This window comes from Trachemys scripta, chromosome 7 (assembly GCF_013100865.1).
Source record: "Trachemys scripta elegans isolate TJP31775 chromosome 7, CAS_Tse_1.0, whole genome shotgun sequence".
Lineage (NCBI taxonomy): Eukaryota > Metazoa > Chordata > Testudines > Emydidae > Trachemys > Trachemys scripta.
In genome coordinates, this window is record NC_048304.1 from 72,864,020 (window position 1) to 72,881,626 (window position 17,607).

Here is a 17,607-nt window from a genome sequence, read left to right on the forward strand (position 1 = left end):
GTATCAACATACATAAAAATGTAGGCTACTTGCCATTTTATATTCTAGCATCACTCCAGAAAAATCTAAAGCAGTTTTATTCTAAAAAGCCTATTTCCGTGTTCTACTAAAATGTAGTTTGTCCTATCATGAAAAGAAGGCACAATAAAGCCTTAGAACATGATTCCTTCAACTTACTTTTTAGTATCACATTCATACAACACAGTCTCTCTTTTATAGAGACTGATTTCTAAGCTTACAACAAAAGGAAGCAATTACACACTCACGGTAGACTGGCTGCATACAGGAAAATGTGGTAACCATTATGTACTCAATATCAAACCATGCAGTTCTGTAATTAATCTTGTAATAGTAATAACTGAGCCTTGACAAGCCCCCTCCCTATGATCTATGTCCCTGACTCCACTCTGTGAGCAGAAATTACACCTTGTTCAGAGCTCATGTCATTATGACCACAGCTGTTTTAGATACTACTTTCAGGAGGAGGAAGATGAACCAAAGCAACTCAGAAAAGGATCAACCAGGGAGGAGGAGTGTAGGGGTGTAAAATAGTTTCCAAGAGAAATCCCATCCCACTTTCCACTTCCCACTCCCCTGGAAAAATTATCCTTATTCTCTCTTCAATCTTCCAAAAAGTTCCTAACAATCTGCATATCAGAGTGAGATCTACAAGTGCCAACAACGAGAGTGTCAGGTTCAGATTATATATACATACATACACGAGCAGCCACACCTTCTAGCGCCCTTCTGAGAAAGATAATGTAGGGAGCAGAGATTCATGGAGATTTATAGGAGTTTCTAGGAAGAAGTGAGTGGAATCAGCTTAAAAATCTTACCACCTCCCAGATTTCCAGCCTTGCAAATCCCATCCAAGTCAATAGGACATGCAATGTTAAAATGCTGTGAAACACTTGGAAAAGTGTATTAATCATTATAAAAAGATGTATGATTCCACATCATTTTGTAAACAAAGTAAGGCATATCCTCTGTCCTGATGATCTTAAAGTATAAAGATCTTATCCTGCAAATCTTTAAGAGAATAGTCTTTAGCCCTTTTCTTATGTTAGTCATCCTCACACGTATATAGGATCAGATTTTAAGATAGAAAAGACAAAGACAAGTTGCCGCACAATTTACGGCAAGAAATCTTCACTCCTTAACATATAATCAGAAAAATGGCTTCCAAATTACTACTAGCAAAAAAAAGTTAAAAGGCCACATTATCAAATTTACTGTGTTGAATGATGTTGTACATGTTCCTTTTGATTAGTTGAACGCCAACACACAGAAAACCATTTGTCAAATTACATTTTGTTTTCAGCCTAATTAATACAAGAGGAAGAGAGGAGTAAGTTCCATGGAGCAATCAGGGATAAAAAGAGAAAACAATTTCTCTTCTTTCTTAAAAGAGATGCTAACAACAGCCATACGCCCCGGCAATCTAGATGAGAAAAAATTAATGCCTTTTAAATACCTTTAAAACTGTCCATGTCATTAATAACCAAAAATTGTCACCACCTCAGAAGTGTTGAATTACATATGTGAAAAAAGGAGATAGTCTCAGGACTATATCCACTGAATTCATAAACCCCCCCATCCCATACAACACTTGTTGGGGTAATTTTGCTGACAGTTTCTTCATAGGAACCAAGGCCAGAAAGAACATGGAAACTGAACTACCTCTCTCAGCCCTGGAGATGGGCCCTCCGGCTCAGAGGTAAGGTAAAACAGGGACGTTTGCACAGTCGGCGCTGTACTTGTTCTGTGAAGAAACAGGCTTCAGTCACCAGTGCGATCACCTTTCACCAGAATTAAATTCACACATGGACGAACCAAAAGAATCATCATAACTGCTCATTTTGGCCTCCCTTTTAATTATTTGTATGCTTCATTTTACTCATTTCTAGATGATTTATCAGAGTAGAACCAAGTTCTAAATAAGACACATTTATAAAAATGTGCCTTAAGTACAAAACACAATAGCAGTGTTTCACCAAACACTTTATAAGCAGTTTGCACTATTTCTTACAGAGAAAGATAGGAGAGTAATTTTCTGTAACTAAATAAATTGTTAAGATTCCAATTCATGCAAAAAAAAAAAATTAATTCATAAAGGCAAATACTTAAAGTGAATTAGCATCCTCATACAAACAAAAAAAGTCTTGATAATGGACAGAAAACATCAGAGTAAGAAAAACAATTAGGGCTACCAAGCAATTACAAAAATTAATCACAATTAATCATGCTGTTAAATAATAGAATACCATTTATTTAAATATTTTTGATGTTTTCTACGTTTTCAAATATATTGATTTCAACTATAACACAGAATACAAAGTGTAAAATGCTCACTTTATATTTTTTTACAAATATTTTAATGTAAAAACAATATATTTTTCAGTTCATCTAATACAAGTACTACAGTGCAATCTCTTTATCATGAAAATTGAACTTACAAACATAGAATTGTGTACAAAAAAATAACTGCACTCAAAAATAAAACAAACAATGTAAAATTTTACAGCCTACAAGTCAGTGCTACTTCTTGTTCAGCCAATCGCTCAGACTAGCAAGTGTGTTTAATTACATTTGTGACTGAACTCCTTGGGAGAGAATTGTAATTAAACACCTTCTTTTAACAAGAATCATCAGCATGGAAGCATGTCCTCTGGAATGGTGACCAAAGCAAAAGTGGCATACTAATGTTTAGCATGTCTGACATGTAAATACCTTGCAATGCTGGCTACAAAAGTGACATGCGAACGCCTGTTCTCACTTTCAGTTGACACTGTAAATAAGAAGCGGGCAGCATTATCTCCCGTAAATGTAAAGTAACTTGTTTGTCCTGGCAACTGGATGAACAAGAAGTAAGACTGAATGGACTTGTAGGCTCTAAAGTTTTACATAGTTTTGTTTTTCAGTGCAGTTATGTAAACCAAAAAAAGATATATACACCTCTACCCCGATATAACGCGACCCGATATAACATGAATTCGGATATAACGCGGTAAAGCAGCACTCTGGGGGGGCGGGGCTGCGCACTCCGGTGGATCAAAGCAAGTTCAATATAACGCAGTTTCACCTATAACGTGGTAAGATTTTTTGGCTCCCAAGAACAGCGTTATATCGGGGTAGAGGTGTATCTACATTTGTAAGTTGCACTTTTATAATAAAGAGATTGCACTACAGAACTTGCATGAGGTGAATTGAAAAATATTATTTCTTTTGTTGTTTTTACAGTGCAAATATTTGTAAACAAAAGTAATAGAAAGTCAGCACTGTACACTTTGTATTCTGCGTTGTGACTGAAATCAGTATATTTGAAGAAGATGTAGAAAAACATCCAAAAATATTTAATAAATTTCAATTGGTATTCTATTGTTTAACAGTGCGATTAAAACTGAGATTAATCATGATTAAATTTTTTGAGTTAATCACGTGAGTTAACAGCGATTATTCGACAGCCCTAAAAAAAATTTTCATTAACAAAAATACAAAGTATAGAGCAGGGGTCGGCAACCTTTCAGAAGTGGTATGCCGAGTCTTCATTTATTCACTTTAATTTAAGGTTTTGCATGCTGGTAATACATTTTAATGTTTTTTAGAAGGTCTCTCTCTATAAGTCTATATATTATATAACTAAACTAGTGTTGCATTGTAAAATAAACAAGGTTTTCAAAATGTTTGAGAAGCTTCACTTAAAATTAAATTAAAATGTTGATCTTACGCCGCCGGCCCGCTGCTGGTCTGGGGTTCTGTTCACCTAGGCTGGCAGCAGGCCGAGCGGGGCCTGCAGCCGGGACCCCAATTGGCAAGGGTCTGGCAGCCAGAACCCCAGACCGGCAGCAGGCTGTGCGGGGCTGGCGGTCGGGCCACTCAGGGGTTCCATCTGCCGGCTACTGCCAGCCAGGATCCCGGCCGCAGGCCCTGCTCAGCCCGCTGCCGGTCTGGGGTCCCAGCCCCACCCACATACAGTGGGTATGTACTTCTCCCTGGTTCTGGCCCATTCTCTTCCTCTCTCTGCACTGAACTGAGGGTGGGAGTGCACTGAGCACAGGGCTGGGGGCGAAGGGTCTGGCCAGGAGCTAGAATTAGGGAGGGGGCTCAGGGTTGGGACAGGAGGTTTGGGTGTGGGGCACTTACCTGGGCAGCTCCCATTTGGTGCGAGGGTTGCAGGAGCTCCCATTTGGTGCTCAGGATGGGGCTGGGTATGTGGGGGGGTGCAAGAGTCAGGGCAGAGGGCTGGGGGTATGTGAGGAGAGTGCAGGTGTCAGGGCGGGGGGGGCTGTGTATGTGTGGGGGTGTCAGAGTCAGGGCTGGGGTTGTGGGGGGGTGAAGGAGTCATGCAGAGGGCTGGGTGTGTATGAGGGAGGTACAGGGCTCAGGGCAGGGGCCTGGGGGGGTGTGAGGGGCTCAGGGCACGGGTCTGGGGTGTGTGCGGGGCTGCAGGGCTCAGGGCTGGGTGTGTGTGGGAGGGGGGGGATCAGGGCGGGGGGCTGGGGTGTGTGTGTGCCCCTATTCCCCAAGGCCCTGCCCCTGCTTCTTCTCTGCAGACCCCGGGACTCCCATGACCCAGCCAATCCTCCCTGCTCCCTGACTGCCCCCTCCAGAGACCCCCTGCCCCTAACCACCCCGCCTGGGATCCAACCTCCCCTGCTCCCTGTCCCCTTACCATGAGGCTCCTAGCAGCATGTTCTGCTCCGTGCAGAGCCAGACACGCTGCCCCGCAGGAGTGGGCAGCCCCGCCCCTCAGAGCACTGTGTGCGTGGCAGCAGATGAGCGGGGAGCGTGTCTGCCTCCCCGTGGAGCCAAACACTGCCCCACGGGAGCGCACAGCTCCAGCCCCCACAGCGCTGTGCGCGCAGGGCTCCAGAGAAGGGGGGAAGGCGGGGGGAGGGGCCGGTGGCTTGCTGCACTCAGCTGGGCACTCCGGCCCGGGAGCGTGGACCCTGCGGCTTGCCACGCCGGGAGAGTGGGGCCATTTGGCAGAGTGTTCATGGGCACACCCCGTGCGCACGCCTATGCTTCTGCCCACCTGCCCCGTGGGCAGAAAAAAAAAAAATCAGCTCGCGTACCGTCTTTGGCACGCGTGCCATAGGTTGCCGACCCCTGGTATAGAGGTAGCAATTAAGAAATATCTAGCAGGTGTTTAGAATTTAGAGACAGGTACAGAGTGAAATATTTTCCAAACTACAGGCAGAAATTTAAAGAAGGTAGTTTTACAAAACATTTAAGGCTGGAATTTCCAAAGCCAGCATGGGGAACTGAGCACTCAACTCCTTTAGGCAGCTGTAAAATACCACTCTGGATATATATATGACTTAAGTACAGCAGAGGACATGTTTTGACCCTATTACAAATATTAGAAGCTTGAAATTTCTGTAAATCATAACTAATTTCCTTCAATAAACTGATTAAATAATCATATTGCAACAAAAAATTCTGAAAATCAGATGTTTGCTTCTGTTAATATTTTTATAACACAAGACATCCCATATTCTTCAAACCAGTTCACCATATTTGGGGCTTCCTTATATTTTTATTTTGCTGCAATTTCGTATCTTGCAATGATCAATATATACAAATTAGTTTCATATTTTTCATTTAATAAAAGACCTTTTACAAAATAGTCAACAAGAGTGGAATCAAGATTTATACTTTTTATCTTAACAGTAGAATTTTCAGTTAACATTTAGACTTACCTTATGCACACTTTTAGGGTTTTCAAGCCATGTGTAGTACATTTCCTCTACATAATTTGAATTACTTCCACTCAGGAATGGTTCTGTAGCTCCTGATGAAACATATCGTTGGCGCTGCAGAAATACCTTTCTGGCTACATCTTGCTTTACCAAAAATTGAATGCCATGAGGTTTCAAGGTAGCTACAAGAAACCTCAAATGACTCATGTTTGTTCATTAGGTAGAAGATCCAAGTCTATTAAAAAGACAAAATAAACATAATCAGAAGAATGTCCAACATACTATGATATCTTACTACAAAATCTAGCCTTATGCCATATATTTCCTCTTGAACAAAGTTCAAGCTTAAATATAAAATATCTTCGAGACAGTGGAAAGCCCACTGATCAGTTATGAACCTATGCTCCAATATCCCTGCTGTCTACAGCTGTGAAGGTGCTGCTAAGGAGTTGCCCATTCCCATACCCAACAGTCCATCTCCCAAACAGCTGACAGAACCTGGAACTGATGATTCTGAGGGCTTCTATGGCTATAAACCGGGAATTGCTTGAGCTATGTTCCCCAATGTCCTGGATGCATGAACAAAACAGAGACTCACTCATTCACTCACACCCCTTGGTGATATTGGCAGCTGTAGTGGTATTTTTAAAGACCAATCCCCTTAGAGATATCCTAGAGGGCTTCCTCCCACATCTTGCGCCTGAGAGAAGATGGAGCTGTTGGTCCCAAATTCATAGCTCCATGTGTTATGGAGTGAGTGCATGGAACATTAAGAGGGACTTGAATAAGTGCTCATGTTGGCTTTATGTTTAAATAAGACAACGTTACTGTAAGGGGTGGCTTGTCCATGATCACCTAGGTTATTCTTTTGAAACAATTTATAATTTGATAATTTATAATTATAAATGAGCACTCCTGAAAAGTGAAGAAGATACACTGTTACGCCCAACGACCACTTAGTTTTTTTACTTCCTTGAACTGGACAAGTGAATTTCCTAGAATTTGAGGGGAAGGGGGAGAAAAAAAATCACACACATGCAAAGATTTTCATCTTCATCTGAGAAATTCTGAGCATTAGAAACTTCCAGTTATGCCAGTTGAGGATACACAGCTCTCGCTCAGAATTAGAGTTCCTAAATGTAAACTACAGTTTGAAACCTAGACAAGAATCCAGCTACACTATTAGACAAATCAAAATGCAGGAAGACCAACATTAATGTTAGGGGAAGATGATAATTTTGTTTCCACTTTAAAACAACACCTGAAAAACTAAAAGAACGTAACGATATTATATAAAGCAAGAATATTCAAAGTTAACCCCGACTTGTCATCCCTGACTTGTGCTATTGTGCATAAGTATTGCAAACATGATGATCAAAGCACAGTAATCAGCTACATTGATCCACTGAGACTGGTCTTCGTATGGATTATCTAGTTATGCTGTCAGTTTTAGCTGTGAATTTCTTTACTTGGGTCCAGGGCCAGCTCTACTATTTTTGCCGCCCCAAGCAAAAAAAAAAAAAAAAAACACCAACAACAAAACAAATTGTGCCGCCCCGAGAATGGACGGAATGCCGCCCCTTAGCATGTGCTTCCTCCCCTAGTGCCTGGAACCGGCCCTGCTTGGGTCACTAACTAAACAATCACTAAAACAAAGATTTTAAAGAAGCATATTCAAGTTTTAAATACACTTTTAAAGATTCTAAAAGGTCACCAACTTAAAAATCACCTGTCTGATTTTTATTTTATTTTATTTTTTTTTTTTTACTTACTATAGTTATCTGCAACATCTATGATGACTACTACTGACAGATTAGAGGGAAAATATTTTTCACTTTGTGCATTTGAAGAATTGGCACGAAAATATGTCTGAAGACATCACAATCACCACCACCTGGAGGAAAGAAAAATATTCTCTCCCATTCTCACAGGCAACTTTTTTATTTCTAAACATACTATTAGAAAGTACATAGAAGGCACTGGTTAGGACTCATTTAAGAAGCTTATACCCAATCACTGCCCAAACTGGGAGCACTAAACTCATTTGAAAAGGGCATTTTAAATGTGCTCCTACTTCTTACCATAGACAGATTCAGCCCTGTGCACTCAGAAGGTAAGTGTTGACAGACATGTGAGTTAATGAAAGACCTTACTCCTCTGCGCATCTGGAGAACACACACAAATACCTGCTTTGTTCCTGCTCAATCAGCAGATCATCTCCTCATGCCAAAAGAGATCTGATAAAAATGCTAGGCATGAAAATCCTCCCCTCATTTCTCTCAGATCTCCTCCTGATTCCAGATGTCTCTCCCTCTGCTGCAAGCAGCCCCAAGATGTTATCTTAAGTCACGCAGGTCAAGTAATTTACTCTTAGAAGATGCATGCTTTTAGCACAATTGCTATTAAATATTTAAAAATCTTTTGCATTTTGGTAATACTGAAGAGCTAAAACAAGTAACACTGTGTGAAAACCCAGCAGCTCTGGCCGGCTCGGCTCGGGCCCTGGTTCCGGCCGAGCGGCTCTGGCCTGGCCCCAGCCCTGGCCCCGGCAGAGTGAGTGGCGCCGGCTGGCAGTTGAGCACCCTCCGGCCCCAGCATCTCCGGCTCCGGCCCCAGCGGCTCCAGCCTGGACCCAAGCGTCACAACCCCTCCCTCCCTATTTTCCCAGACATGTACAACTTTTCAGCAATTCCCCCCGGATGGGGATTTGAGGACCAAAAAGCCGGACATGTCCGGGAAAATCCGGACGTATGGTAACCCTACCTTAGCACTTGCAGCCAGCTAGGAGGCCCTTACTTGCTTTCCTGGTTCCTGCCAGAGCAACTGCTCTGTCCAGCCTTTCAGCTCCTGCAGCCAACCAGGAGCACCTCTTCCTACCTCCCCCACTCCCCCCAGCACTGAGCTGTCCATGGTGCTGCAGTTCCCTTTCACAGCAGGAACACCATTTGCACTCCTCTGGCTCCAGCAAGGAGCCGACTCTGGTCTGCACTGCCGCTCCTTTTAAGCTAGCCTGCAAACCTCTGATTGGCTAGCCCCTTCCAGCCTCCCGCATAGTCTTTCTAGGCCAGTTGGAGGACTTTGCTCCATTGCTCCTGTCCTGGGACGGGTGTGATGGGGGCCTCTGGGCCTAGTGCACCCTATCACAAGGAACCATTGTGATCCTCTAGTCTGACGTTCTGCATAACACAAGCTATAGGACTTCATTGTATTAATTTGTTTGAATTAGAGCATCTCTCTTAAAAAACATCCAATCTTGATTTACAGATTTCTTGTGATGGAGAATTCACCACACCCCTTGGTAAACTGTTCCAAAGGATAATTACCCTCACAGTTACAAATATTTTTTTCAGTCTGAATTTGTCTAGTTTCAGCTTCCAGCTATTGGATCTTGTTAAACCTTTCCCTGCAAGATTGAAGAGTCCTCTATTATCAAATTTCTATTCTCCACCTAGGTACTTAGACACGGATCAAATCACCTCTTCACTTTTTCTTTCATTAACTAAACAGAGGGAGCTCCTTGAGAATATCACTATAAGGCATGTTTTTCCAATCCTTTAATCATTCTCATGGCTCTTCTCTGAACCCTCTCCAATCTGTCAACATCCTTCTTGAATTGGGGGCATGAGAACAGAACACAGAATTCCAGCAGCAGTTGCACCCGTGCCAAATGCTGAAGTAATACAACCTCCCTATTCCTACTCAATACTCCCCTGTTTATATATCACATTAGCCTCTTTGGCCACAGCGTCACACTGGGAACTCACATTCAGCTGATTAGCCACCATAATCCCCCCCAAGTCTTTTTCAGAGTCACTGCTTCCCACGTCAGAGTACATATGGCCTGCATTCTTTATTCCTAGATGTATGACTATCATTTTTATTAACGACCTGAAAGAAGACACAAAATGATGACTGATAGAGTTAGCAGATGAGACAAAGATTGGGGGAGTGGTAAGTAATGAAGAGGACAGGTCACTGATACAGAACCATCTGGATCACTTGATAAGCTGGGTGCAAGCAAACAATATCAAAGAAAGACATAGGGGAAAATTCCCTTATCAGGCAAACATATATCAAAGAAAGACATAGGGGAATTTAGTTCGGTGTGCATGCCACACCATCATTTTTCCTTTCATTGTAACAGATCTCACAGTTCTCAGATACTGCCACCTCACACATAGAGGGCAGCAGGCAACTGGGATATACATGCTCTCTGGACCGACAACTGTGATACACAGTTTCTCCACATTAAAGAGTAAGCCTGAGTGCAAAGAATACTCCTGGGGGAATTCTGCGCCAAAAAAATTACAAATTCTCCACATGATATTTTAAAATTCTGCATATTTTATTGTCAAAATAACACAATATAAACATGCCAGTTACAATTATTTTGGAAATTTATTTCAAAATACCTGTGAGCAAGTATGTCTGTAACAAAAACAGACAACAAAAAAGATTCAGGAAATATTTTTTGACAATTAGATTTCTTACTAGGCATGTTAATACAGAACTTTGAGTAATAATTCATTTAAACTATAATACAGAAACGTATTTCCCGCACCCCTCAGAAGCAGTGCAAAGGCTTGGGGGAGTCAAGGGTGATGGAGGAGCTGAGGGAGAGGGAAGTAATTGCTAGGAAGGAGCCTGGGAGTGAACCTGGAGGGTTGTTGGATATGGGTGGGAAAAGCATGGAACAGGTTGGGGGGGGTTTTGGGGGGAGGGGGAGAAGAGGAGTGGAATTATTAGGGAATTGGGGCACCTCCCCCATGCAGACCTTGGCTGACCCCTAGCCTCTCCCATTCAGTGAGGCATACCTGACCCCATCCAACCCCTCTTCCCCATTCCCAAGCACTCCCTCACCCCATGTGCCCTTGCACCTCCACTCATGCACCCCATCCCCCGTCCCCATGTGGCCCTGCACCTCCACTCCCAGTCAGCACCCGCTGCAGTCTGTCTCCCCCACTAGCCCTTCTGAACCCCAGTCTATGTGACCCCCCCCAGCAGCCCATTGCTGACTGTCTCCACCATATCCCATGACTCCTCACCTGGCTCCACAGGCAGGGCACTGTGAAGAACGCAGCCTCTCCACCTCCCTGTCAGCTACTATGACCAGTGAGCTGGCTGCCCTGTGTTCTGGCACCACAGCAGCCACTGGTGAGCACAAGGCATAATTGTAGTGCCTCTCCAGCAGAATGTATTTTCTGCAGAGAAAAAAATCTCTGGGGGACATAAATTCTGTGCATGCACAGTGGTGTGAAATTCCCCCTGGAGTAAAAGTAGTATGTGTTTCAGCCTGATATGGGCATACAGAAGGATATCCCTGTGCCATACTGGAAACAAATAACAAGATATGCGATTGCCAAATACTCCCCTGTACTACTGGTTTCAGCTAGGAAGAATATAATGCAAAGCATGCACCTATTACCCATATGGAAGATCAATAAGGAGAAAAGGAGGACATGCTTACAGAAATACAAGATGAAATGAATAGAGTCTCCTCAGTAAGATCAATATGCCAATAACGACTGAAAATTATTGGAAATACTGTCTAGGGAACTAAGCATGGGTCTGGAAGCCAGGAACTTCTCAGTTTTAACCTTGATTTTGATTTTGGCTGGCCATGCACAAATCATTTAACCTGTTTCCATTTCCTCCCCTTTAAAATAGATAAGTAGCAATTATTTCACAAGGTTATGGCAAAGATGAGTTAGTGTTTGAACCATGCTTTCAGATGTAAGTCAATCCAAAAATCTTATTACTAGCAAGGGACACCATTTCCTTCAAAGTAAACACTGAAACTAGTTTCCTATTTAAGCCTACTTTTAATTATTACTACACAAGTGCATCTAAAAGAGTAGCATCATCACTAAAAGACCTACTGTTACTGCCTCCTCTGTCATGAGACACAAACATGCCCTGCCAGTCTCAATCTCAAGGAAAGAAAAACTATTCTAATAATAATGGATCAGAAATCAGGAAAGATTACATGCAGGATGCTGAGTCACTATGCAAAGACTCTGAAATCAGAGTCTACCAGGTTCTCAATAAGAAACATGAATATAAGAACAGCAACTTGACTTTGTGAAATTACAGCCATCTTGAAAATACAATCCTTATCCCAATGTACTTTGTCACGGTTCACAGTGACCACTAAGCTAATATGATCATATTAAAAGGAACTGCTAAACTAGTTATGAGATTCTAGTCCTACAATATGTAGTGCATGTGCTATGATATCTATGCTTAGAGCCCTCAGCATTCATTGAAGTCAATGAGGGTTGCATATTCCCAGTGCATCTGAAAGTAATGTCAATTCTTTCATAACATTGCTAGATACAGCCTTTCCTATTCCGCCACAAAGCTAAAACTCTCATTCAGGCTCTCATCTCAGTTACTGCAACATCCTTCTCTCTGGCCTTGACAAATACAATCTTGGTCCACTCATATCCATTCAGAATGCTCTTGCTAAAATTGTTGTCCTAGTCCACCACTTTGACTACATCACCCCTTTCTCTGCATTCCTCCATTGGCTCTCCCCCTCTCTGTTGCATCAAACATAATCTGCTTGTCTTTACTCTCATGGTATGCCCACACTGCAGCTGGGAAGTACGATTCCTAGCACGGACAGACAGACTCATGGTGGCTCTGCTCAATATAGCTCAGTTTAGCTGCCCAAGTCCAAGCCTGCCTGACCCCCTGGGTCCAAGTTCGAGAGACTAGTCTGAGCCACTGCCAGTTCTGCAACATCCACACTGCTACTTTAGCATGCTAACTCAAGCTGAGCTAGTGTGTCTGTCCACCCATCCTGGGAATCACACCTCCAGCTGCAGTGTAGACATCCCCTTAAGGCCCTTCATGGTCTAACCCCACACTACCGATCATCTCTTAATTCACTATCGAGATGTTAGCTGATATGCCCATAATGCCAACCTCCATCACCAGCTTGTTACATCTTCAAACAAACATCTTCGTACCTTTTCCCATGCTGCCCCTCACACTTTGGAGGGGCTCCAAAACATCTGCCAAGCTAGTATTATCCTCCTTCATATCCTTCCTTAAAATTCCTTTTCCGTGAAGACTACAAAAAAATTAACAGTTATGGCCCTGGTATGCTGAGATGACTAGCTATCAAACTAACTAACGCAGCCTCTTTGTTTCCTTGTACTCCCATCTGTCTATCTGTTTCCATCTGTTGTTATATACTTTGACTGTAAGACCTTTGGGGCAGGGACTGTCTTTTTGTTTTGTCTTTGTACAGTGCCTAGCAAAACAGAGTCCTGGTCATGACTAGGGCACCCAGGTGCTATGGTAATACCAATAAATAATAAATATTTTTGAAACAGATGATAGTCATACAAAAATCCAAAGCCATTTGGGATCACATTGGCAGAGTTAAGAATATATAGTTTTGACCTCTACGTGATATTTTCTAGTATATAGTTTATTTAATATAATGGCATTAAAAGCAATTATGTGCATATCATATCATCTGCCATAGCATAATATAAAAGTCGTCTATTTCTCATGTCAATGTGTTATCAAGGAAAGAACTGAGACGTCACAATGAAGTATATTGACTTCACATCAGGAACAAGAAAACCAAGAGGTAAATGGGTACAAATCCTTGCTTATACAACATCACTTTGCTCACTGGCAGGCAGGCATGCATGCATAAATAAAGGCATGAAAAAATACAGGGATACAAAGCATGAACACTGAATTAGTCCTTAAAGAGTCATTGTCAACTTAAAAACCATGCTTATATATTGGATGATGTTTCAACTACCTATGCTACAAGTATTGGTAATGTTGTTATAGCAAAGAGTTGAGAACAACTAAAACTGCAGAAGAGAAACATTTTAAAAACAAGGAAGTGATGGTAAAAGCACAAAACTTGACCTGGGTATTCAGGGCAGATGCAACACCAAAAGCTACTTTTACCTCATTTTTAAAAACATGGACTAGATCTCAAGTTGATTGTATCCCTTAAATATTCCAGCAGAGAAAAAAACAGAAGCAAGGTGACTCCACTTGTTCTGCTTAAATTTCAAAAGAGGGTCAGTGTCCCATTTTAAGAGATAATTGAACTATTAAATATATAATCTACAAACTCAAAGACACATTAGTTGTCTTCTATGATGGTACAAAGATTGCTGAGGCAAAATTTTACCAGACATATTATCCCTGACTAACAAAAAAGTGATACCTCATTTTACACAGATATGAAACAGAAGTGGACAAAGCCATCTCTGATGTAACTCCAAAGTCAACAGGTTTACATTAAGGATTAATTTTGCTCAACAAATCTAACTTCCTCCTGGTTCCTCCCTTGTGTTTGCTGCTCTCCTGCACAGACATCAGCTGTCAGCATCAACACTTAGCAAATCAGAGACCACAAGTGTGATCACAGAGCATTCTGGCCTACTCAGCCCATCACTCAAAAACCAGCACAAAGGGCAACAGACAAAATCAAGCAGCAGTTAGGATTATTCCATTTCACAATGCCTCCTAAATCAACCTTGAAATGAAAACAGTGACTGGCAAGGGAGCATGCTGAGCAACCAAAAGGAAAATATTAATTAAATCTCTACTAGGGATTGAAAAATGAGAAGGGAGTACTGAACTGGAAGGAAAAGCAAACTTGATATTTATTAAACAAAATAAACCACGCCAGCATTAAAATAGTGGAGGAAAAAAAGACAGCATTAGGGGATTTAAGTCTGAAAGCCTCTATCTCTGTACTGTAGTACAACTTAAGATAAACTAGTTTTCAACTCTGCACAAGAAACTATCTTTTGACATTGACAAGATTGTCACTTACGACAGCCCCGTGTCTAATCTTCCTTTTAGAGGAAGCAGAGGTGGAAGGGAAAGGTTGTGGCACAGTAGGGCCAGTATCAATGGTAATCTTCTGATACACTGTAGCTGATTCTTTTAATTGCTCATTAGACTTCAGTATGGCATGGAGACTGTACTCACCTCATTCTCCTCCTAGAACACCAGGTGTATATAGTGGGTCTTTTAGATCTTTGTGGTATAAAGTCTCCATGAAGAACATTAACAGTCTGGCCCAACCTTCAGAAAAGGTCTGTCCCTTAGCATGGCTAATTTTCAAAATGCATTTCATGCAACTCCCTCTTAAGAGTTTCCTCAACAGCATAATTCTCTATAACATATGGTTGGTGCAGAAGAATGGATAAAGGTAGAAAAACCCATAGAAGCTGGTGCCTGATGGATATTTGAATTGAATAAGGGAGGTATGAATAAGTAGCCTTGGATCACAGAAGTAGACAGGAGAAGGGAGAAGGGAAGGAGGATTGCTCAGACATCACTACAAAATAAATCCTTGTTTTTTCCTGCAGAGAGGAACTGTACTAAATGTAGAAATATCCATTCCCCTTAATGGTTTTGTTTTGGGTTGTGTTTTTTGTTTTGGTGGGTTTGGTTTTGTTTAGTTTTTGGGTAGCCAAACGATTTATTCACATACAATAAATACTTGAGATTCTCAATATGCAAGCAAAACCCAATTAACATATAGTGAAAAAATAAGTCAGGAAATGAAAATACAACCTTATCTTTTACAAACAAACACAAAGCCAAGTCATGCTTTAGTGGAAAATAAAGTTGGTAGCATCACAATAATGACTACCATCATATTCAGTTTCCTGGAGTAGTTAGAACAACTAGTTGAAAGGAAGGAGAAGGAAAGTCACTTTTGTTCTTCAAGGCTTGTCTAAACTACCACCTGAGTCGATGTAACTTATGTCATTCAGTGGTGTGAAAAAACCACCCCCTTGAGCGACATAAGTTACATCAACTTAAAGTGCTGTCTACTATATCCGCACAAGACGCTCTCCCACCAACATAGCTTCTACCTCTCGTTGAGGTGGAGTAATTATGCTGACCGGAGAGCACTCTCCAGACAACATAAGCGCATCTTCACCAGACATGCTATATCGGCACAGTTGCTTCAATGTAGTGCAGTAGTGAAGACAAGCCCTCAGCCTCTTGTGTGAAATGTAAATGCATCAATCTACCATGACCACGGAATACAACGATGTTATCAGTCTGTTATTCACCTTGCCCAAGATAGGATAATTACAGCTAATCAGATTGTCAAGACATTCATAGTGATGTATCTAAATTTTGCATAATAATGAAGGCTTAACAGACTTCTCTAATTGTTTCAGCCCTGCAGGCCTCTCACTCAAAGGCCCTCACTTTGGAAAGCTAGTAATCAAGTTAGGATCAGCATTACCATTCTCTTTTGCTTTTCAGTACAATTCCTGGATGAATAAGAGAAGGGGAAAACTATACATTGAAGACCTTCCTTTACAGATTCAGGATTAAATGAATCCTAAGGGCACAATTAAAAATGTATTTCCATTCCAAGTGCCAGATCATAAATACCTAGCTCTTATATAGAGCTTTTCATCAGTAGATCTCAAAGCACTTTACAAGGAAGGAAAGCATCGTTATTCCCATTTTGCAGATGAGAAAGCAAGCACAAGAAGGTGAAGTCACTTGCTGAAGGTCAGCCAGCAGGTCACACTGAGTCCAGGTCTTCTGAGTCCCACTAGGCCATACTACCTCCCATAGAAGTAGATGGTATTATGTAATTACATATAGTATTCTAATCATGAAAGCAAAAGAATGCTTTTCTTTAAACTTTAGAGAAAAACTTGAATGACCATTTAAGTCTCCATCTCTTTGCATACTAAAGTGATTTAGTATTTAGTATAAAGTGTCAACACTATTAGATTGTCTTTTTCAATTTACTTACTCTTTTTCATATTTGTGCTACTGCAACCCATAGGGAGGTCACACAATGCAACAAAGAGTAGTCAAGGATTACTTGACTACACATTAATAGCCAAATTACATTAGTCCAAAACATATGTACAGTACTGTCTAAAGCAGAGATGACCCTATTAATTTGGATTACGTGCCCGGCTAGACTACAACAACTCAAATCCATCATCATAAACACCCAGCTTAGCCACCATGGTCCAGAAGCAGCCTACTGTAGGAAGTCTACTGTGCTTGGTACTACACCAGCATAGCAATATTAACAAACAGGCACTTATCCCTAAAATGCCTCCCCACGCCCTAAAGAGCCTTTGCTGGGCGAAAAATTCTGAAGAGGATTTTTATTCTTCATCCAGCCTTTTCCCACCCCAAGGGCAAACCGGGAGGCCCCACCTGTGCCCAGAGAAACCCATACCCGAGATGCCCAGGCCTTGCCCATTAAAATCACTAGCCTGCTTTACAAAGATATTGTACATCCTTCTCCTCCAGCCAGGTTGCGTTACCTGCCTCTTCCCTAATGTGCAATGCCCGGCTGATCCACGCCAGCCCCTGTCCCCCTCTCCCCACACCAGGCCGCCTGCCAGACGCCCCTTTGGCCCAGGGCACGGTCTCCCCCGGCCGCTCCGGCAGGAGGGCGGGTGACAGACCTGCGCGAGGGGCGGGGAGGCTCCGGCAGGTCCTAGAGGCGGCGCGGCGCAGCCCCCAATTGCCGGGCCGCTACTGAAGAAGAACGGCCCTGACGGTCGCAGCGCCAAAGTGTGGAGAGGACGGGATGTGGGGCGGGGGTCTCTCATCTGTGGGCGGTCGGGGAGGGGACGATTATCTGTATCACGTGGGAGAAGGATGGCCGCGCGCCTGGAATCTATACGCGGCGTCCGCTGGGCGCGGTGAGGTCATCATACGATGGGTGGGAGGGGCCGCGTGGGGAGCGAGCGAGCGCCTGGCGCTGTCCGCAGGGCGGTGCTGAAGAGAGAAAAGAAGGCAGGAGAGCTGGGGCGCCCACCTGTCCTCCGCCGCACGGGACCCTCCCCCGCCAACCGCCTCCCCCTCCGCCCCACGGGACCCCTCCCCCGCCAACCGCCTCCTCCTCCGCCTC

General features: G+C 42.7%; 1 protein-coding gene across 2 annotated transcripts in view; it reads right to left on the reverse strand.

Annotated features, from left to right (window-relative positions):
* The window catches only part of OGDHL (oxoglutarate dehydrogenase L), a 108,258-nt gene extending 90,844 nt beyond the window's left edge, over positions 1-17,414 (reverse strand). The window contains exons 1-2 of one of the 2 annotated variants that reach the window (XM_034776954.1): positions 17,335-17,414; positions 5,703-5,937 (exon numbers count right to left, since the gene is read on the reverse strand). In XM_034776954.1, the coding sequence (XP_034632845.1) occupies positions 5,703-5,909 (207 nt within the window). In that variant the 5' untranslated portion in view covers positions 5,910-5,937; positions 17,335-17,414. Of the gene's footprint in view, positions 1-5,702; positions 5,938-17,158; positions 17,313-17,334 lie in introns of those variants that run through there. The other variant, XM_034776955.1, reaches the window with a different exon arrangement.
* Positions 17,415-17,607: the final 193 nt, after the last annotated feature.